This window comes from Thrips palmi, unplaced genomic scaffold (genome assembly GCF_012932325.1).
Source record: "Thrips palmi isolate BJ-2018 unplaced genomic scaffold, TpBJ-2018v1 HiC_scaffold_17, whole genome shotgun sequence".
Lineage (NCBI taxonomy): Eukaryota > Metazoa > Arthropoda > Insecta > Thysanoptera > Thripidae > Thrips > Thrips palmi.
The window spans coordinates 11,425,979-11,443,142 of record NW_023144626.1 but is presented as its reverse complement, the minus strand read 5'-3'; the positions used below and the strand labels follow the sequence as shown (position 1 = coordinate 11,443,142).

Sequence of the window (17,164 nt, the reverse complement as noted above, 5' to 3'; positions counted from 1 at the left end):
AGGGACGACTCCATGTCCACAAGGGAAGTCTCCATGTCGAAGAACGCACACACGACACACACAGAGTAAGGCTCGGGGAAGACAGCACCAGCAAGCACGTGGGGCAGGGGGGTCTGCTCTGGACAACACCTGCACCGTGGACTGCTGACAACGAAGTGACCGTCTCTACCCTTACCCTACCCTCTCCATGCCTCTGCCCCATCTGGTCCAGGTCTTCGCAAAATGCCTTTCCCGTGAGAACGGTCGCCCGGGCAAGAAGTGCAGGGGCGACCAGGCTCGCTTCAGCATTAGCTGCTATTGTGCCCCAGTTGTCCTGGTATTGCTTTTATGACTCTTTTCCAAGACAGTACAGTGCTGCCCCGCCCCCATCTCGGTACCCTTCGCCTAGCCCGGCCCCGGTCCTCCGGCAGCTCACTAATCCGCAGGCCCGCGCTGGCCCGGCCTGGCGTCCGTGCTGGACCCAGGCGTCTGGGCAGCCAGCCTTTCGCGGAAAGCCCGGAAGGCAGGTATGAACGGTGGGGTCGTGCACCCATTCTGACCTCCCTGCCCTCGGCGACTGCCTGCTATCTGCATTCGCAGAAGTGAAGGCGACAAGTCTCGACACGACCACAGCAAACACAGCTAAACACTGCGATAGATCTTCCATTTCCCCCATCAAACAAATCTAATTCGTCAAAATCATGGTTCTGTGTGTTCGGTCGTCTTCCTCACGTGCATTAGAAGGGGTCGGCGGAAAAATCGCCCGAGGTATCACGGCAATCACGGCTTCATCTGCCTGCCGTGACGTCATGTCGTGCTCGCGCCTAACGTTTGAGCGCAGTGGCGCGCTACGGCGCGGGCGCGCAACAGCGCCGCTGGCGGCCAAAGGCAGAAGCTCTGGAAGCGACAGACCTCGGCCCACGGGCAGCGCAAGCGTGCACTCCTCCCCTCTTCCTCTCAAGGCGAAGCGCACAGTCGCACTGCCTAGTTACAGTCGAGGCCACTAGGGCGCGCTCGCGTCGCGGCGGGCGGCATTCAAAACGAGGCGGCGGACCGCACTCGCGTGTGTGTCAGCGTGCCGCCACCAGGTGCGACCGCGGCGGTGGCGCACAGGTACAGACCTGAATTAGGTGAGGTGACAAAGTCCCAGTCAAGGAGGGGCGGGCCCGGGAGGGGGTTTAGGTTGGGTTAGGCTCCGCCACGGAGACAGGGGGCGGGCCTAGGGCGGGTCCCGGAGGGGTGCAACCCTCCAGGGGCGTCCCGGCAAGGGGGTTAGGTTGGGTTAGGCCCCTCGCGCGACTTAGGTTCGGTTGGGTTAGGCCCGACCAAGATGAGGACCTGCTTAGGTTCACTTAGGTTAGGACCGCCCAAGATACCGATCACCAAAAATTAGGTGCGATGGGTTACCCCCCTCCACTTTGACTACCCGTTACATATCCGCTTACCGGCAGGACCCCGTTACATATCCGCTTACATACTACTGGCGTCGACCGCACCAAGCTGCTTCGGCATCGTCGAGGAGGCCATGAGATTAGGGGTAATGGACTCGCAACGGAGCTGGCCGGAATCAGGGGCGGACTGGCCCGCCCGAGCGCCCGGGGATTCCCGGGTGGGCCCTAGCCCGGCCGGGGCCCCCAAAGACCCTGTCTGCGGCCCCAGATGCCAAGGTCTAAAATCAGAGCTCCACAAAACTGCCAAATCAGTCATTTGAACAGGCTTAACGCGATGAAAAGCCCTGGCTTCTAGCTCGCTTCGCTCGCACAATGGATCACTTTGTACACTCTGGAAGGACGCCAGTTCTTAGGACCCGCCGAGGACATCTCAAATGCCCTAGCTTCATCAGCTCGCATCAGCTCCATTTTTGCTGGTTAATTGACTTTTAATCAGTTATATTCGTTTCTAGTAGAATCCGTGGGACAAGCCGAAACGTCGTGGGCGCAAAGCTCGCTTCGCTCGCACTTTGAGGTTTTTCCATTTCCTTTTAAAGATTTCTTGCATCTCACATCGCTCCTTGACGTTTTACTTACACAATTCTGTCAAATCACTTAAAACTCGAAATAAAATTACATTTACAGAGAAAACAGGCACTTTCCTGAATTTAAAAGTTTCCTTTATGATGCGGTGATTCATTCCCGGAGGGGCCCTAGCACCGCCAGTCCGCCCCTGGCCGGAATCTCTGCCTTGCTAATTGTAGTTCACTATTTCTCCGACTAAATATGCGATTTTTGAGATGGCTCGGGCATTTTTGGAAAGAAGACATCTTAGAGTATGCCCTAAATTCAAAAAAGTTTCAATTTTCCCACCAGGGCTCGAACAGGAACGTCTTAACCGTTGCGCTACTCAAATGCGCAGGGCGACGGCCATGGTGAGGGGCGACGCAGGGGGGAAGCATCTTCAACTTGCGATAGAAGCTTCCCGATGCCACAAAAGTGATGGGACATAGTTTGTCTTCGACATATATCGAGGGGCACCACTTGTCCCATCACTTTTGCGGCATCCGGAAGCTTCTAGCGCAAGTTGAAGATGCGTCCCCCCTGCGTCGCCCCTGGCACCATGGCCGTCGCCCTGCGCATTTGAGTATAGCGCAACGGTTAAGGGGGCTCATACGTTTTATACATGACTTCGGTTTTCTTAGTGTTAAATATTTTGGGACAAAAATTTTCGAGTTTCTGGGCAAAAATCCTAGTAAAAAATAGAAAAATGAACATTTCCAAAAAAAAAAGTTTGAGATTGGACCATTTTTGTAGATTTTATGATAAAGTCTAAAATTTTCATTCTCGTAAGATTCAGACCGCAATTCTGGTTCGATTTGAAAAAAAAAATTACTGGAGACTCCTTTCTATGCCTGCTATAGAATTGACTACAATTGTGCTTCTAAGTTCAGTAGTTTGGGAGAAAAAAAATAATCTTCATTTTTTTACTAAAATGTATCAAATTTATTAATTGAAAAAAAATTTTCATCAACTAAATCTTGTCCAATCCTCGTCATTGTAGTCAATTCTATGCTTACTGATGTTGCGAACACTCAGTTAAAATTTCAGACCTCAAACCAAAGCGAGTCATTAGTTATCTTACGAGCAAGGTCAAAAAAAGGCGAGCTGAGAAAACAGGGGTCAAAGGTCACGCCTCCACCTCCGGGGGTCGCTGGATACGTGTTGGGGGACAGTGCAGAACAATGCTGTGCGAGCTCCTGTGGCGCGAGTTTTACGAATTCGGACCTCTCCTTAGGCTTAAAAGACGCGGAAATGAGTGCTTTTTCTCAAGGCATCGTAACCAGAAAACCGATATTTTGACCATTTCAAAACGTATGAGCCCCCTTAAGCTGTTCCTGTTCGAGTCCTGGTGGGAAAATTGAAACTTTTTTGAATTAAGGGCATACTCTAAGATGTCTTCTTTCCAAAAATGCCCGAGCCATCTCAAAACTCGCATATTTAGTCGGAGAAATACTGAACTACAATTAGCAAAGCAGAGATTCCGGCCAGCTCCGTTGCGAGTCCATTACCCCTAGTCTTATGAGGAGGCTCGAGCTCGTGACATTTTGTCACGTTCGTTTCAACGTTGTGTCACGTAACTGAAATGAGAGTGTGTACAGCGCAACCACATGTGACGTTTGAGTGAGTTTGAAAAACAAAACACGTTTGAAAAGCGCCTTTAAAATGCTTCAGCAGCTGTTTTCCACCGCCTCATTTGGGGATGTTCCCCCGGGCTGGCTCAAAATTTGACGTTTGGGCATTGCGGCATTTGAGCATTGCGGCAAAAGTTTGTCATTTCGGCGTCCCGAGTCGTTTTCCCGCCCACATTTAGGGACGTTCCCCGGCCCCCGCCGGGCTCAAAATTTGACATTTGCTTGTGATTGTGGCACAGTTAGCGGGGCACTGCGCGGAAAGAGTCTACCTTGCTTCTATAACGCACAATTATTCTCCAAAAACGTGCCCTTACGCCACGCTCGCCGAGCACTGCGGCATAAGTCTGTCATTTCGGCGTCCGGAGCCGTTTTCCCGTCCTCATTTAGGGACGTTCCCCGGCCCCTATCAGGTTCAAAATTTGGCATTTGGTTGTGATTGTGGCATAGTTTGCGGAGCACTGCGTGAAAAGAGTCTAGCGCGCTTCATTTTTGCAACATGTATCGTCAAAAACCCCTGTGCGTGCTAATCTGGTAACGCCGCGGCTCGCCGGCCGAGCTGCAATGTCCCCAAAAAAATCGATTATCTCAAACTCCAGGTCAAATTTGAAAAATCGACCACCTGGAGCGTGTTTAGGACACTCCACTTTATTGATCCCGCCGAAGACGCAACGTGTTCTGCGCACCGTTAAGGATTTGGACGGCTTTGAACACCACCTTGTTAAATTTCCCGAAATTTGGACTTTGAGGCCTCGCAGAATCGGCCTCAGTCACAATTTTGACAAGTGCTCGACGGCAACGTGATCTTTGAACCCTTCTTAAGCAACCCTGAAAATTTGGTTCGGAAATTCCAACTGGAAGTCCCACTTTTGGGCCAAAACTCGCGGCCGCGACGCGGAAACCACCGCCGTGCGCTGCGGGTTGCCTACCCGAAATTCCCGTAAGGCGCCATGTTAAATTTAACCCTTCATAACTTTTTTCCTAAGGGATAAAAAAAATGCGTCTGCGGGTCAAAACGTTTCTTTTGGCCTTAACAATCGATGTGCAAAGCGGCATTGCATGCGGAAAAAGTGCAGGGTCATTTGACTAACACCGGCCACTATTATCGAAATGTTACAGCACACAAGTGCGCCACAGAACTTCCAAACGCCATGTTGATTTTCAAAGTGCTCATCATGCCAGCTGCCACGAAAATGACGCTCGAGTAATCAGAGCCCTTTAAATAGCAAGGAGAACTGCGTGTTCCTCAATCAGCGTTCAGTCCACACGACAGCAACATGTCTCGCACTCTTCTTATCGTCCTGGCCCTGGTGGTGGCGACCGCATACGCCGTGAGTCCAATAGCCTTACTACTTCTCGTTCAAGACGAACTTTGTTATAAAGTATATTCTAAGAAAGTGCAAAAAGACGACTCACATTTCTTCACTGTTTGATAAGTCGGCACGGAAACACTGGTGAAACAAAAGCGCAGTGTAACCGTGTTCTCAAGCGTAACAGGCCGCCGGGGAAATTTCTATTGACTGCTGCATTTCACGCGTAACGTCTGCAATCGTAACTTTATGCTTTATTCAATCAAGCATAGAGTAACGCTTTTGTTTTACCAGTGAATAAATGGATTGGATGTCGCACTTAAATATTGACGACTGTTATGTCTTGGTCCAGATGAGACTTCAATTGGCACAGCTTACATAAGCTACAATGGCATTTCAATTTGCGAAGCGATAAACAACGTCCACGCCTACCGTGGAACGCAACGGCGTCACTACACTGAGAACCCAAACGCTATGGGTGTAGCGTAGGGTTTTAAAATTACCGGTCATTTTCAACCCTGACGGTAATTTACGGTAAAATTGGTAATTTACCGTAATTTACGGTAAAAATCGAGAATATTGAAAAAACCCTGAAATAAACATCAAGGAAAAGGAAAATCATCAAAAATAATATAGATCAAGTTGAAAACGTTTAATTTTTTGATTGGAATGGCATTACAAAATAAAAAAATTCCAATGCTAATCGCATTGCAAGGTGTTCCCATTTTCACATTTGGCTATTTTTAAATAGCCATGTATTGGACCGTGCAGTGCCAACTGTTCAATGATTATGAGAAAATCCAAAAATTTCAAAGTGCGCATGCGCTAAATTCAAAATAACCAATAGAAAAGAGTTCTGGTCAAACCTGATTCAGTTAATACCATGACCACCTCACTCCATCTCGTGACTAACAGTGCTCATGTTCGCCAAACGAAAGTCACCCGCGTTCCGAAGTCACCCCTCCCGAGTTTATAAAGTTTGTCAAACCAACCATGGTGCTGTTTTCACGTTGTGAGTAAGAACTGTTCTACAGAATTGAGGAAAACATGACAAGACAACCGCAGCCTTTAAAAGCATGCCAAACAATCCAACCTCAGCAACAATGGAGGGGCAGTTTCAATGCGCGCCTACTCGTTTTTTCAGCCTCGCGATTTTCGAAAGGGGTCCAGTGTGGTCGACGAATCGGTCCATTGATGCTTTGCGCTTCACACCTCCGCCTCCAGACGAGTGTGATGAGTCCGCGCCTTGCAGTGAAGAGGTGGACGCTGCAGATGTAGTTGCAGTCCCACTGTTATCAACACTCATTCTGTCGCCGTCACCTGCAAAAAAGTCCCGCAAGCCTCAATAAAATTACGTTTAAAAGTTCGCGCTCTTCCCGCCCCGGTCCCTTCCGTTCGGACTCAGATACGCGCATGCGCGACCAGGCCGACGAGGTATTCCCCTCGCCTCGCACACAGAGCACAGCACACCCCACCCTTCCCCTTCCCCTCCCCTGACTCTTCCCCCGTCGGGGAACCCTAACCTCACTTTATAAATCATATAGTCTTACCTGGATCGTCTGGATCTGCTTGAGAGCTGGTCGATGGCGTGGATGTAGATGGGACAGGAAATTCTGGGGCATACCTGGCCCTGACCAGGGCAGGTACCAGCTTGCATTCATGTAAAATGTGTTTCTTCTGGCGCGTTATGTTGGGCACATAAATTTTCCCACAGTATTTGCAAGTGGCTTTGGACTTTCCAGCGTCGTCCTTCGATTCCAAAAAACAAGCGTGCACCTCCAGCTTTCCACGCACCATGGTGGACCTGAGCAATAACACAGAAATCGCTCTCAAAAACTGGTCAGGAAATTCGCCTTGGCCGTCCCAGGCCTTCGGCGCGCTCAAATTTTCTGTGGGTTGAGGGCTGAAAACAGCTTTGCTTACCTTGGCGTGCACCGTGCGTCTTGAGTTCAGAATGTAGAATCTCACATTTACAATTTCTAGTCAAAAACAACTATTTTATCGCAGCTTTAGACGCGCAGCGTCTCTGTTACACCACCGCAACAAAGTTGAGTATTCCCCCCTGTGCGAGTCGGCCTGTCGGCCCGGGTCTAGAAGGCGCTGACAGGGACTGGCGATCAGGGAGGGCGGAGGGCGGCAAATTTAAACGATGCAAATGCAAATCCACAACTAAAACTAACCATACAACGCAGATTTCAGCCTCTTTCTCAATATTCTCGTTTTTTACCTATTTTACCGGGGTCCGGGTAAATTACCGTAAATTACCGGTAAATTACCGTTTCTTACCGGTAAATTTACCGGGCTTTAAATCCCTAGTGTAGCGTCAGTCAATTGATCCAGGAAGCGGAAGGAGGGAATAACTTGACTTATCTCCAAATTGAGTTTCTATTTTATTGATGTGCCTTAGAATGATTTACATCAGTACACCAAACTATTTGATTCAATTCTTACCAGTTAAAGAGAAAATTCACGTGGCAAAATGATATATCTCAACGTTACCCCATTAACAGTCCAAGTTTCATCGGAAAATGGAGATAACTCAGCCAAAGTCGACATGAGTCTGTTTAAAAAAGTTGACCAAAGGATATAACTTAACTTGTATTTTTATAAATCTAGTGTAAAAAGGATCAAGTCAACTTATTCCCCCTTCATTTTTAAATTTTAAGTTGGAAAAACAGCCAAGTCCAAAAAATACACCTGAGGAACAAACACTTTACGCGGACTATTAGCTCCACTTGACTTGTCTCCAAATTCCTCTTGGAATTTGGAAATTTGGAAATACGAGTTAAGCTGACTCTGTTTTCAATTAAAACGGAAAGTGATAAGTTGTAGAAACACTCTTCAAAGTGAACTTACACTTTAAATGTGTGTTTTTTTTTCTTTTCTCAAAATTTGACACATACTTTTTGAGATTATTATTATCTGCAACATTCATTTGTTTTGTTTTAGTTGCCATCAGTTTTTTGTTTCTCCTTGAAAATGGCCAAAATTGAGTCATCCCCTTCTTCCTCTTCCTGGATCAGTTGGTACAATGCGTTTGAACCCATTTTCACCACACCGATTGGTGCAATGCCTTCCCATGCATAAGCATAGGGCATTTTGGGGAAGCATCGCGGAAAGATGCGATGTGGCTTGCACTGATGGTATTATGGTGCGATGTCTCAATGCATTGCACCACATGGGTAAAGATCATAGAGTTTGGAATCACAGTGTACGTGGTTTGAGCTAACTTGCTGCTCGCCATCTTTCTGCAACAAATAATTACGATGCATTTTACGATCTGCATTGTTGCTATTCACAGCAAATGGCTATGGATATTAGGGTGGGCCGTAAATGTTTTTATGTTTTTATGGTGTACCAGGCTTGAATGTTTTTGTTGGAGTGCCTGATTTCGTTGCTAGCAGGAACAGAATTTTGCTCGCTTTTGAGGGACAATTTTGACTAGCACCTTTAACAATGTGTTCTATCGGCGAACACTTGGGCCATACGTGCGAGCAAGAAACGCCATTCAAGAAGAAAAAGACTTTAGTGCGGAGGAATGGAAGATACTTCGCTTGCGATCTGGCAGATCGTCACTGCAAACTGTGTGTGATTCTCATGAATTGTCGTACTTAACCCTGTTTGAGCATTTGTTATGCTGTAATCCTTTACCAAACTACCACCTCAAGGGGTCAGTGGGAGGAACAAAAGTCATAACTTATAGCCTCTACAAGAAGGCAAAGGTCACCCTGCATTTAGTGCCTGGAAAGAAGCTTTGCAAGTCATGCTTTGGGGAGATCAGCAATTTAGTTGGTGACGCGCCCCGGGAGCCTCGTGGAGCTAGGTTTTGACGCCGTCTCAAGACTTTTTCATGTCGATCGGCTCAAAAAAGCATTAACCGGCAAAGCCCGGCTACACAGGGCAGTTATCCCAAGTGGAAGAAAAAGGACGCATGCCCTGCCTTATTCGGAAGGATGCAGCCGGATTTAGTCACAGTCTGAAGGCTCTATCCTTTTCGCTCTACTTGGGAAATGCCCTTCCTGGTAAACCCGGCTGCAAACTGCAGTTATCAAAGGGTGCGGGTCCAAACGTGGAAAAAATGTCAAGCAGGCCGCCCTGGCTCACATGTAGGGTGTTTTTGCTGTCTGAAGGCTCTATCAACGCGTGGCTTTGAGCGGGAAATGCCCAGAGCGGTCGGTAAATCCCGCCTACAAGCGGCAGTTGTCACAAGTGCCGGACCTGAGTGGAGCAGAATTTATGTCCAGCCAACTTCACAATGATGTAGCCGGGTGTTGTCGCTGTCTGAGTGCTCTGCCCGGCAAGGGCGAGTCGCATCCGAATCTGGGCCCATTATTTCATAGTTCACTCTCGTTGTTTGTCAAAGTCATCCCCACGACCATCGTGTTTTCAGAGTGTACGCAAACTTTAACAAACATTGTTGGGAGAAGAAGAGATCCAACATTTGCGTCGAATATTTTATTTCATCTCAGTTCTTAGCTTTAACAATAGATGATCTCTAGTCCGAGCTGGTACCACGGGAGGTTTCACTCGCCCCCAGGCACATGTTATCCTGGGTTTGCACCCTTTTGCTTGCTAGGTGGAGAGGGGCTTGGCGAGGGACTCGATGAGGCACTGCTTGGCGGTGGCCGTGACGGCAGCTTCGGGGGTAGGGGAGTAGTCCAGCAGGCATTTGACGATGTAATTAGGTAGAGCCTCCTTCTTGATTCCGAAGCTCACTTGATCTTTAGATTCCCTATAGCAGTACCCCCCGGGGGCTTCGAAGGATCCCGAGGTAGGAATAGGCTCCAAGCATACCCAGACGCGGTCATTAAGCTCCTTCTGCTGGGCGGGGGTGTAGTGGTGCTGTGCAAACAAAACGAAACACGGACGTTAGCTGTTAATTAGCTGTTAATAGCTGTTAATGTTCATTGGCGTGTGTAAGTTTTCGACTGATTGGCTAAACCGTGCAGGCGTATTTCATACATCACTCACGAAGTTTTTAACAGATGATATGAAACATCATCTCGTTAGGACTCTCAACACAATAAACATTCATCTATGGACATTTATTTGTTCACAGAATCATGAACACTTCAGATGTCCATACCAGGCTCTGAACAATTATTGTGAGTGCTTATGCACTGTTCTGTTCGTAATTGGACGGAAAAATGTCTATGGACGAAGTCTAGAGACAAAATTGCAATCAAAAGGGAAACGTTTTTAAGCGTTACCAAATGTACACATAATTGTCCATGGCTTTTAAACAATAGTATGTGCAACTGTGTACAAACTTGTCCGTCGGTAGGACACATCTCTTTGTTTCTAGACCTTGGGGACTAACAATGTCTATGGCTTATGGACATATTTGTTTCATTTTCTAAAGACTTTTGTTATGGACTTTCTTGTGAACATCATTACGGACATAGTTGTCCACATTTATGAACTATGAAGCGATTAGTTTATGCAAAAAAGCTTCAAAAAATTTGTGGACAAATTTGTCTATGGTTTGTCTTTGAATTTGTCGCCATTTGTTAACGCTTAAAAACGTTCCCGCCTTAGACACAAAATCGTTCGTTAACTGGTAACAAAAATATCCATTAGGGTGGGCCGTAAAACACGATTTTTCGATATCGCAAACGTAATAGCGCGCCAAAGTTACTTCATGGCAATACAAACTCAACGCGATCTGGGCCAGGTCTGTAACTTAAAGCTTGACCCTCGCGCATCGACGTTGAAAATTCGAAAATTTGACTTTTACGGGTTTTTCTAAAAACAGCCATAGAAACTGAACCTGATGTCCAAATGATGTTTCCGAGACGGAAATGGAAACGTCTGATCATGCTTTATCAGTTTAAGACCACCGGGACCCTCTACGAGCAGTAGGGGACTGATGAGAGAAAATTACAAAATTACTATTTTTTCCGTTTTTTACAAAATGCAAAAATTGCCTTCAGGGTTTGATACGGCCATCCTGACGTCACCGTACCCGAACCATACCCCGAATCATCTTCTCTAAGGACCCCTTCCCCGTTTTCAGCGCACGGGGTACCCCGGGATCCGTTCACATGTTAGGATTTGGACGTCAAAAATACATGTTTTACTAAAAATGCAAATTATCGGTACTCAGGGCACTGTAGGGCACTCGTCTTGTCCGTATGAACTGTAGTGACTTAAAATCGATTACTAGATGGTGTCTTTTCGTCGCAGGAACCCACCAGTATATAGACAATCGGACGAAGAGACCTTTAGCACGCTATTTGCACTGTAAATCTCGTTAATCTGGACTTAAAACGTATTTCAGGCCATAAATGGCTCGTCTGGATTAACGACAGAAGGTGGTTGCACGTTTATACGGGTTATTCTTATCCATTGTGTAGATTCTCATTTCCTTTCTCGCCGTTATGTCCGTTTGCAACGGCCCATGGAACATACTTATGCTTAGTGCGCTGTGGAGTTGAGCCCCCCGTAGACAGGCCCCTGTTTCGTTTGTCTTCGTTATGGCAGGGGGTGGCAACGGCCTAGGGAGAGCGTGAAGCGATGCTCGCGCCGTCAGTGCAGAGGTTGCGCACTTGTTCGAGATTATAAAAACTAGACTGTGTTTTTCAAAACACTTTGCACCGATGGAAAGGGCTTGAAATTTAGGGTGCATTAGGCTAATACATGTTTTACTAAAAATGCAAATTATCGGTACTCAGGGCACTGTAGGGCACTCGTCTTGTCCGTATGAACCAGGGGCGGACTGGCCCGGGCGGCTAGGCGGCGATCGCCGCCTGGGCCCTTGGGCCCGAAGGGCCCCTGGTCTTGCTCCAAAAGACGTAAATGGGCCAAAGGGCCCCTGGACTTACTTCAAAAGACCTAAATAGACCAAAGGGCCCTAGATTCGCTCGGAGTCCGATGGGGCTCAAGGAACAAGGGCCCAAGGCCTCATGGTCTCAAAGAGCAAGGGCCTTTTGGCCTTTTCTGGGCTACAGAGCAAGGGCCCAAAATTCGCCTAAGAAAAAGGGCCCCCAAAGGGCTACAGGGCCGCCAGGCCGCCCACAAAGGGCCAACTAGTTCAAGAGCCTTAAAGGGGCTACAGGACAAGGGTGCACAAGTGCAAGGGCCCAAAGAGGGCCCAAGAAAAAGGGCCCAAAAAGGGCTACAGGACAAGGGAGCACAAAGGGCCCACACGAGCATGGGCCCAAAACCGGCCTTCTAAGCAAGGGCTCAAAAAGTGCCCAAAAAGCAAGCATGGGCTCGAAAGGGGCCCACAGGGGAAAGGATAAAAAAATTATAGATTTCAAATTTTTTACAAAGCATTACCTGCTTTTTTCCTGATTTGAATGCTATTTTTTGTGGGGGGGGGTCGCACAATGTTCCGGGGCCCCTAGAGGAACCCTCCGCCAGGGCCCTTTTGGTCCCAGTCCGCCCCTGGTATGAACTGTAGTGAATCAAAATCCATTACTAGATGGTGTCTTTGCGTCACAGGCACCTACCAGTATATTGACAATCGGATAACGCCATTTCCATTGAAGGTTCGGTTAAATCCGTTTTTCAAACATCCGGTTTCCACTGTACTGCTCTTGGCTCGCCCGGAAAATCCGAGACGACTCAGACCTCACCACGAGAAGGTGGCAGCATGTCGAGATTCACCACCACCCTTACCCACCCAACCACTGGTGGGGCTACGACACTTTTAAAAAGACCGTTCATTTGAAGGAAAAACACTGTTAAAAATAATCGTAAATTTGCGACATTTTGTAGAACAATTATGTCGTTTTTAAACGACATATTTTGTTACGACTCAAGTCGTAAATATACGACTTGAGTCGTAGATGTACGACATATTTGTCGCTAATTTTGATAGCGACACGTTTCGTTTTAAAACGAATTAAGTCGTAAATTTACGACTTAATCGTAAGTTTACGAACAATCGTAAATTATCTTTGGAATATGTCGTGCAGTTATGACTTCAGTCGTACATTTACGACTCTTGTCGTAAATTTGTGGTATAAATCGTAAATAAACGACACAAATCGTAAATAAGTGAGCAAAATTGTAACTTTTCACCTCCTTTTCGGGGATTTCAGGTGTCAAAATATGTAATCGTGATTACGACATTGTCGTAGAGAAATGATTTTTTAGTCGTTCAGTTACGACGAAGTAGTTTAGGAACGATTTCCGTCGCTATCAAAATTAGCGACTTTTTTGTCGCTAATTTACGACAGAATTTCTAACAGTGAAGGTACGGCTAGACCGTACCACACGATGTACAGAACAGCTGTACCCAAAAACCGTGCTTCCCATGAGATCCTATGTCATGAAAAACCGTACTCCGTACCCCAAAAGCCGTACTGGCTGAGGTACGGTGGTACCACACGTAAAAAAAGAATTTGTTGTGACAACGAAAATGTATGTTGATTTTGGGATAGCTAAAAAAAGTTGTTGGGCGTACTACCAATTTGTTGTCAGAACGAACATTTCGTTCTGACAACGAACTATGTCGTCAGGAGTACTAAACACAATAAAAATGAATGTTTGTACTCCTGACGAATAATTTGTCGTGAGAGCAAAGTGTTCGTTCTCACAACAAATTTATAGTACGTCTAACAATTTTTTTTTTTGCTATCCCAAAATCAACATACATTTTCGTTGTCACAACAAATTCTTTTTTTCCGTGCAGGCAAATGTTCTACGAGACTGTGCCTGTATTTTTCCCGTGGATTTTTCCTACAGCGCATGTATAAGTTGACACCTTGATACTGTATGCAGGAGAATGGAGCAAAACGCGAAGGTACAGTACGCCAGAACGAAGGTAAATGTTTACCTGTAAGAAGGCATCACTTCCAAAATTGGTCAACTGGCGTTACATGTCCCTGCGGCTGTCGCAGGCAGTCCTACGCACAAATTTTAACGGTATTGAGAAACTACCATAACCAGGGGGCGGCAACGGCCTAGGAAGCGCGTGAAGCCATGCGCGAGTGACTTGCAGGGGTTACTTATTTTATTTTGCTTCGATTGTAAGATCTAGGCCGTTGGTCGCAAAACGCTTTGCACAGATCGAAGGAGCACAAAATTTGGGGTGCATTAGGCTTAGTAGACTGCTCGATGCTTCCAATTCAACCGAACACAAGGGCGAAATCATTTACATCAACATGGCGCATTCGAGTTTTTTCCTCAATGTTATGATTTTTGTGTTTTTCGGTGTTTTTACTGCACCTTAATATTAGGTAAGGGGAGAGTTTCGAGAAGAGCAATTAGCCTAATGCACCCTAAATTTCAAGCCCTTTCCATCGGTGCAAAGTGTTTTGAAAAACACAGTCTAGTTTTTATAATCTCGAACAAGTGCGCAACCTCTGCACTGACGGCGCGAGCATCGCTTCACGCTCTCCCTAGGCCGTTGCCACCCCCTGCCATAACGAAGACAAACGAAACAGGGGCCTGTCTACGGGGGGCTCAACTCCACAGCGCACTAAGCATAAGTATGTTCCATGGGCCGTTGCAAACGGACATAACGGCGAGAAAGGAAATGAGAATCTACACAATGGATAAGAATAACCCGTATAAACGTGCAACCACCTTCTGTCGTTAATCCAGACGAGCCATTTATGGCCTGAAATACGTTTTAAGTCCAGATTAACGAGATTCACTCTACAAAAAATGTCCTGTCAACGCCGTTAATTTATTACCAATGTTTGCTGTTATGCAATTCACGGCGTTTGCTGTGAACTAGTTCACGGCGTTCACTGTCATCTCGGTTACAGTGTTCACTGTGATCTGGCCACAGTAAACGCCGTGAATTGGAGCCTGATTTGCAGTACTTCGGTGCTTAGCGGCGTCAAACTCACAGTGTTTACTGGGGACCAGATCACAGTGAACACCGCGAACAAGATCACAGTGAATCCCGTGAGCAGCTCACAGTAAACGCTGTGAATTGACCTAAAGTGAAAACTGGTAATAAATTAACGGCATTTACAGGACATTTTTGGTAGAGTGTTTACAGTGCAAATAGCGTGCTAAAGGTCTCTTCGTCCGATTGTCTATATACTGGTGGGTTCCTGCAACGAAAAGACACCATCTAGTAATCGATTTTAAGTCACTACAGTTCATACGGACAAGACGAGTGCCCTACAGTGCCCTGAGTACCGATAATTTGCATTTTTAGTAAAACATGTATTTTTGACGTCCAAATCCTAACATGTGAACGGATCCCGGGGTACCCCGTGCGCTGAAAACGGGGAAGGGGTCCTTAGAGAAGATGATTCGGGGTATGGTTCGGGTACGGTGACGTCAGGATGGCCGTATCAAACCCTGAAGGCAATTTTTGCATTTTGTAAAAAACGGAAAAAATAGTAATTTTGTAATTTTCTCTCATCAGTCCCCTACTGCTCGTAGAGGGTCCCGGTGGTCTTAAACTGATAAAGCATGATCAGACGTTTCCATTTCCGTCTCGGAAACATCATTTGGACATCAGGTTCAGTTTCTATGGCTGTTTTTAGAAAAACCCGTAAAAGTCAAATTTTCGAATTTTCAACGTCGATGCGCGAGGGTCAAGCTTTAAGTTACAGACCTGGCCCAGATCGCGTTGAGTTTGTATTGCCATGAAGTAACTTTGGCGCGCTATTCCCTGTTGTGGTGGGACGAATGATTTTCTAGTTCTATTCTTGCTGTTTTTCTATGCGTATTAATAGGACCTTTCATTTATCCTGGCTGCTTCTTGTTACAGGTGCCTCTTCCTTCTCCTTCAAATACGTACTCAGAAGTTAATGGCTCGCAGCTGTACAATGTTACGCAGGGATCCTGCGACATGGATTTGACATGTGAATCTCCTTCTACTGCATGACATTATATTGCTTTATCATTTTGTTATTTAAGAATATTACGTTTGCGATATCGAAAAATCGTGTTTTACGGCCCACCCTAATGGATATTTTTGTTACCAGTTAACGAACGATAGGGTACTTCGGAGGAAAACTAGACCGGAAGTCAGCGACAGAACGGGAGAAACAAATGAGCGTCGTGCGGCCGTGCTGAGCGGTGGAGGGGGCCGGAATCGGCAGAGTGGGGGCAGCATGCGCGCGCCGCCTTCACCCCCACTCCGCCGATTTCGACCCCCACCACCGCTCAGCACGGCCGCGCGATGCTCTTTTGTTTCTCCTGTTCTGTCGCTGACTTCCGGTCTACGCTTTCTCCGAAGTACCCTATTTTGTGTCTAAGGCGGGAACGTTTTTAAGCGTTAACAAATGGCGACAAATTCAAAGACAAACCATAGACAAATTTGTCCACAAATTTTTTGAAGCTTTTTTGCATATAAACTAATCGCTTCATAGTTCATAAATGTGGACAACTATGTCCGTAATGATGTTCACAAGAAAGTCCATAACAAAAGTCTTTAGAAAATGAAACAAATATGTCCATAAGCCATAGACATTGTTAGTCCCCAAGGTCTAGAAACAAAGAGATGTGTCCTACCGACGGACAAGTTTGTACACAGTTGCACATACTATTGTTTAAAAGCCATGGACAATTATGTGTACATTTGGTAACGCTTAAAAACGTTTCCCTTTTGATTGCAATTTTGTCTCTAGACTTCGTCCATAGACATTTTTCCGTCCAATTACGAACAGAACAGTGCATAAGCACTCACAATAATTGTTCAGAGCCTGGTATGGACATCTGAAGTGTTCATGATTCTGTGAACAAATAAATGTCCATAGATGAATGTTTATTGTGTTGAGAGTCCTAACGAGATGATGTTTCATATCATCTGTTAAAAACTTCGTGAGTGATGTATGAAATACGCCTGCACGGTTTAGCCAATCAGTCGAAAACTTACACACGCCAATGAACATTAACAGCTATTAACAGCTAATTAACAGCTAACGTCCGTGTTTCGTTTTGTTTGCACAGCACCACTACACCCCCGCCCAGCAGAAGGAGCTTAATGACCGCGTCTGGGTATGCTTGGAGCCTATTCCTACCTCGGGATCCTTCGAAGCCCCCGGGGGGTACTGCTATAGGGAATCTAAAGATCAAGTGAGGTACGGAATCAAGAAGGAGGCTCTACCTAATTACATCGTCAAATGCCTGCTGGACTACTCCCCTACCCCCGAAGCTGCCGTCACGGCCACCGCCAAGCAGTGCCTCATCGAGTCCCTCGCCAAGCCCCTCTCCACCTAGCAAGCAAAAGGGTGCAAACCCAGGATAACATGTGCCTGGGGGCGAGTGAAACCTCCAGTGGTACCAGTTCGGACTAGAGATCATCTATTGTTAAAGCTAAGAACTGAGATGAAAT

The 17,164-nt window shown here is 46.5% G+C and overlaps 2 protein-coding genes across 2 annotated transcripts; one reads left to right on the top strand and one right to left on the bottom strand.

The window, feature by feature from the left end:
* Positions 1 to 4,774: 4,774 nt before the first annotated feature.
* Positions 4,775 to 17,164, top strand: LOC117643831. The gene is made up of 2 exons (XM_034382946.1): positions 4,775 to 4,932; positions 16,780 to 17,164. Exons 1-2 carry the CDS (start codon positions 4,879 to 4,881, stop codon positions 17,047 to 17,049), a joined length of 324 nt encoding a protein of 107 aa, XP_034238837.1. The 5' UTR covers positions 4,775 to 4,878; the 3' UTR covers positions 17,050 to 17,164.
* LOC117643830 lies at positions 5,919 to 7,012 on the bottom strand. Its single transcript, XM_034382945.1, has 3 exons — positions 6,835 to 7,012; positions 6,462 to 6,715; positions 5,919 to 6,231 (listed from the first exon to the last, which is right to left on the bottom strand). The coding sequence occupies exons 2-3, from the start codon at positions 6,706 to 6,708 to the stop codon at positions 6,029 to 6,031; spliced, it is 450 nt and encodes a 149-aa protein (XP_034238836.1). The 5' UTR covers positions 6,709 to 6,715; positions 6,835 to 7,012; the 3' UTR covers positions 5,919 to 6,028.

Excerpts from the sequence above, each read along its gene's own strand:
- LOC117643830 (XM_034382945.1), bottom strand. The coding sequence starts at position 6,708 with ATGGTGCGTGGAAAGCTGGAGGTGCACGCTTGTTTTTTGGAATCGAAG. Across the intron at positions 6,232-6,461 it reads AGCAGATCCAGACGATCCAG|GTGACGGCGACAGAATGAGT; the intron begins GTAAGACTATAT and ends ACTTTTTTGCAG.
- LOC117643831 (XM_034382946.1), top strand. The coding sequence starts at position 4,879 with ATGTCTCGCACTCTTCTTATCGTCCTGGCCCTGGTGGTGGCGACCGCA. Across the intron at positions 4,933-16,779 it reads TGGTGGCGACCGCATACGCC|CACCACTACACCCCCGCCCA; the intron begins GTGAGTCCAATA and ends TTGTTTGCACAG.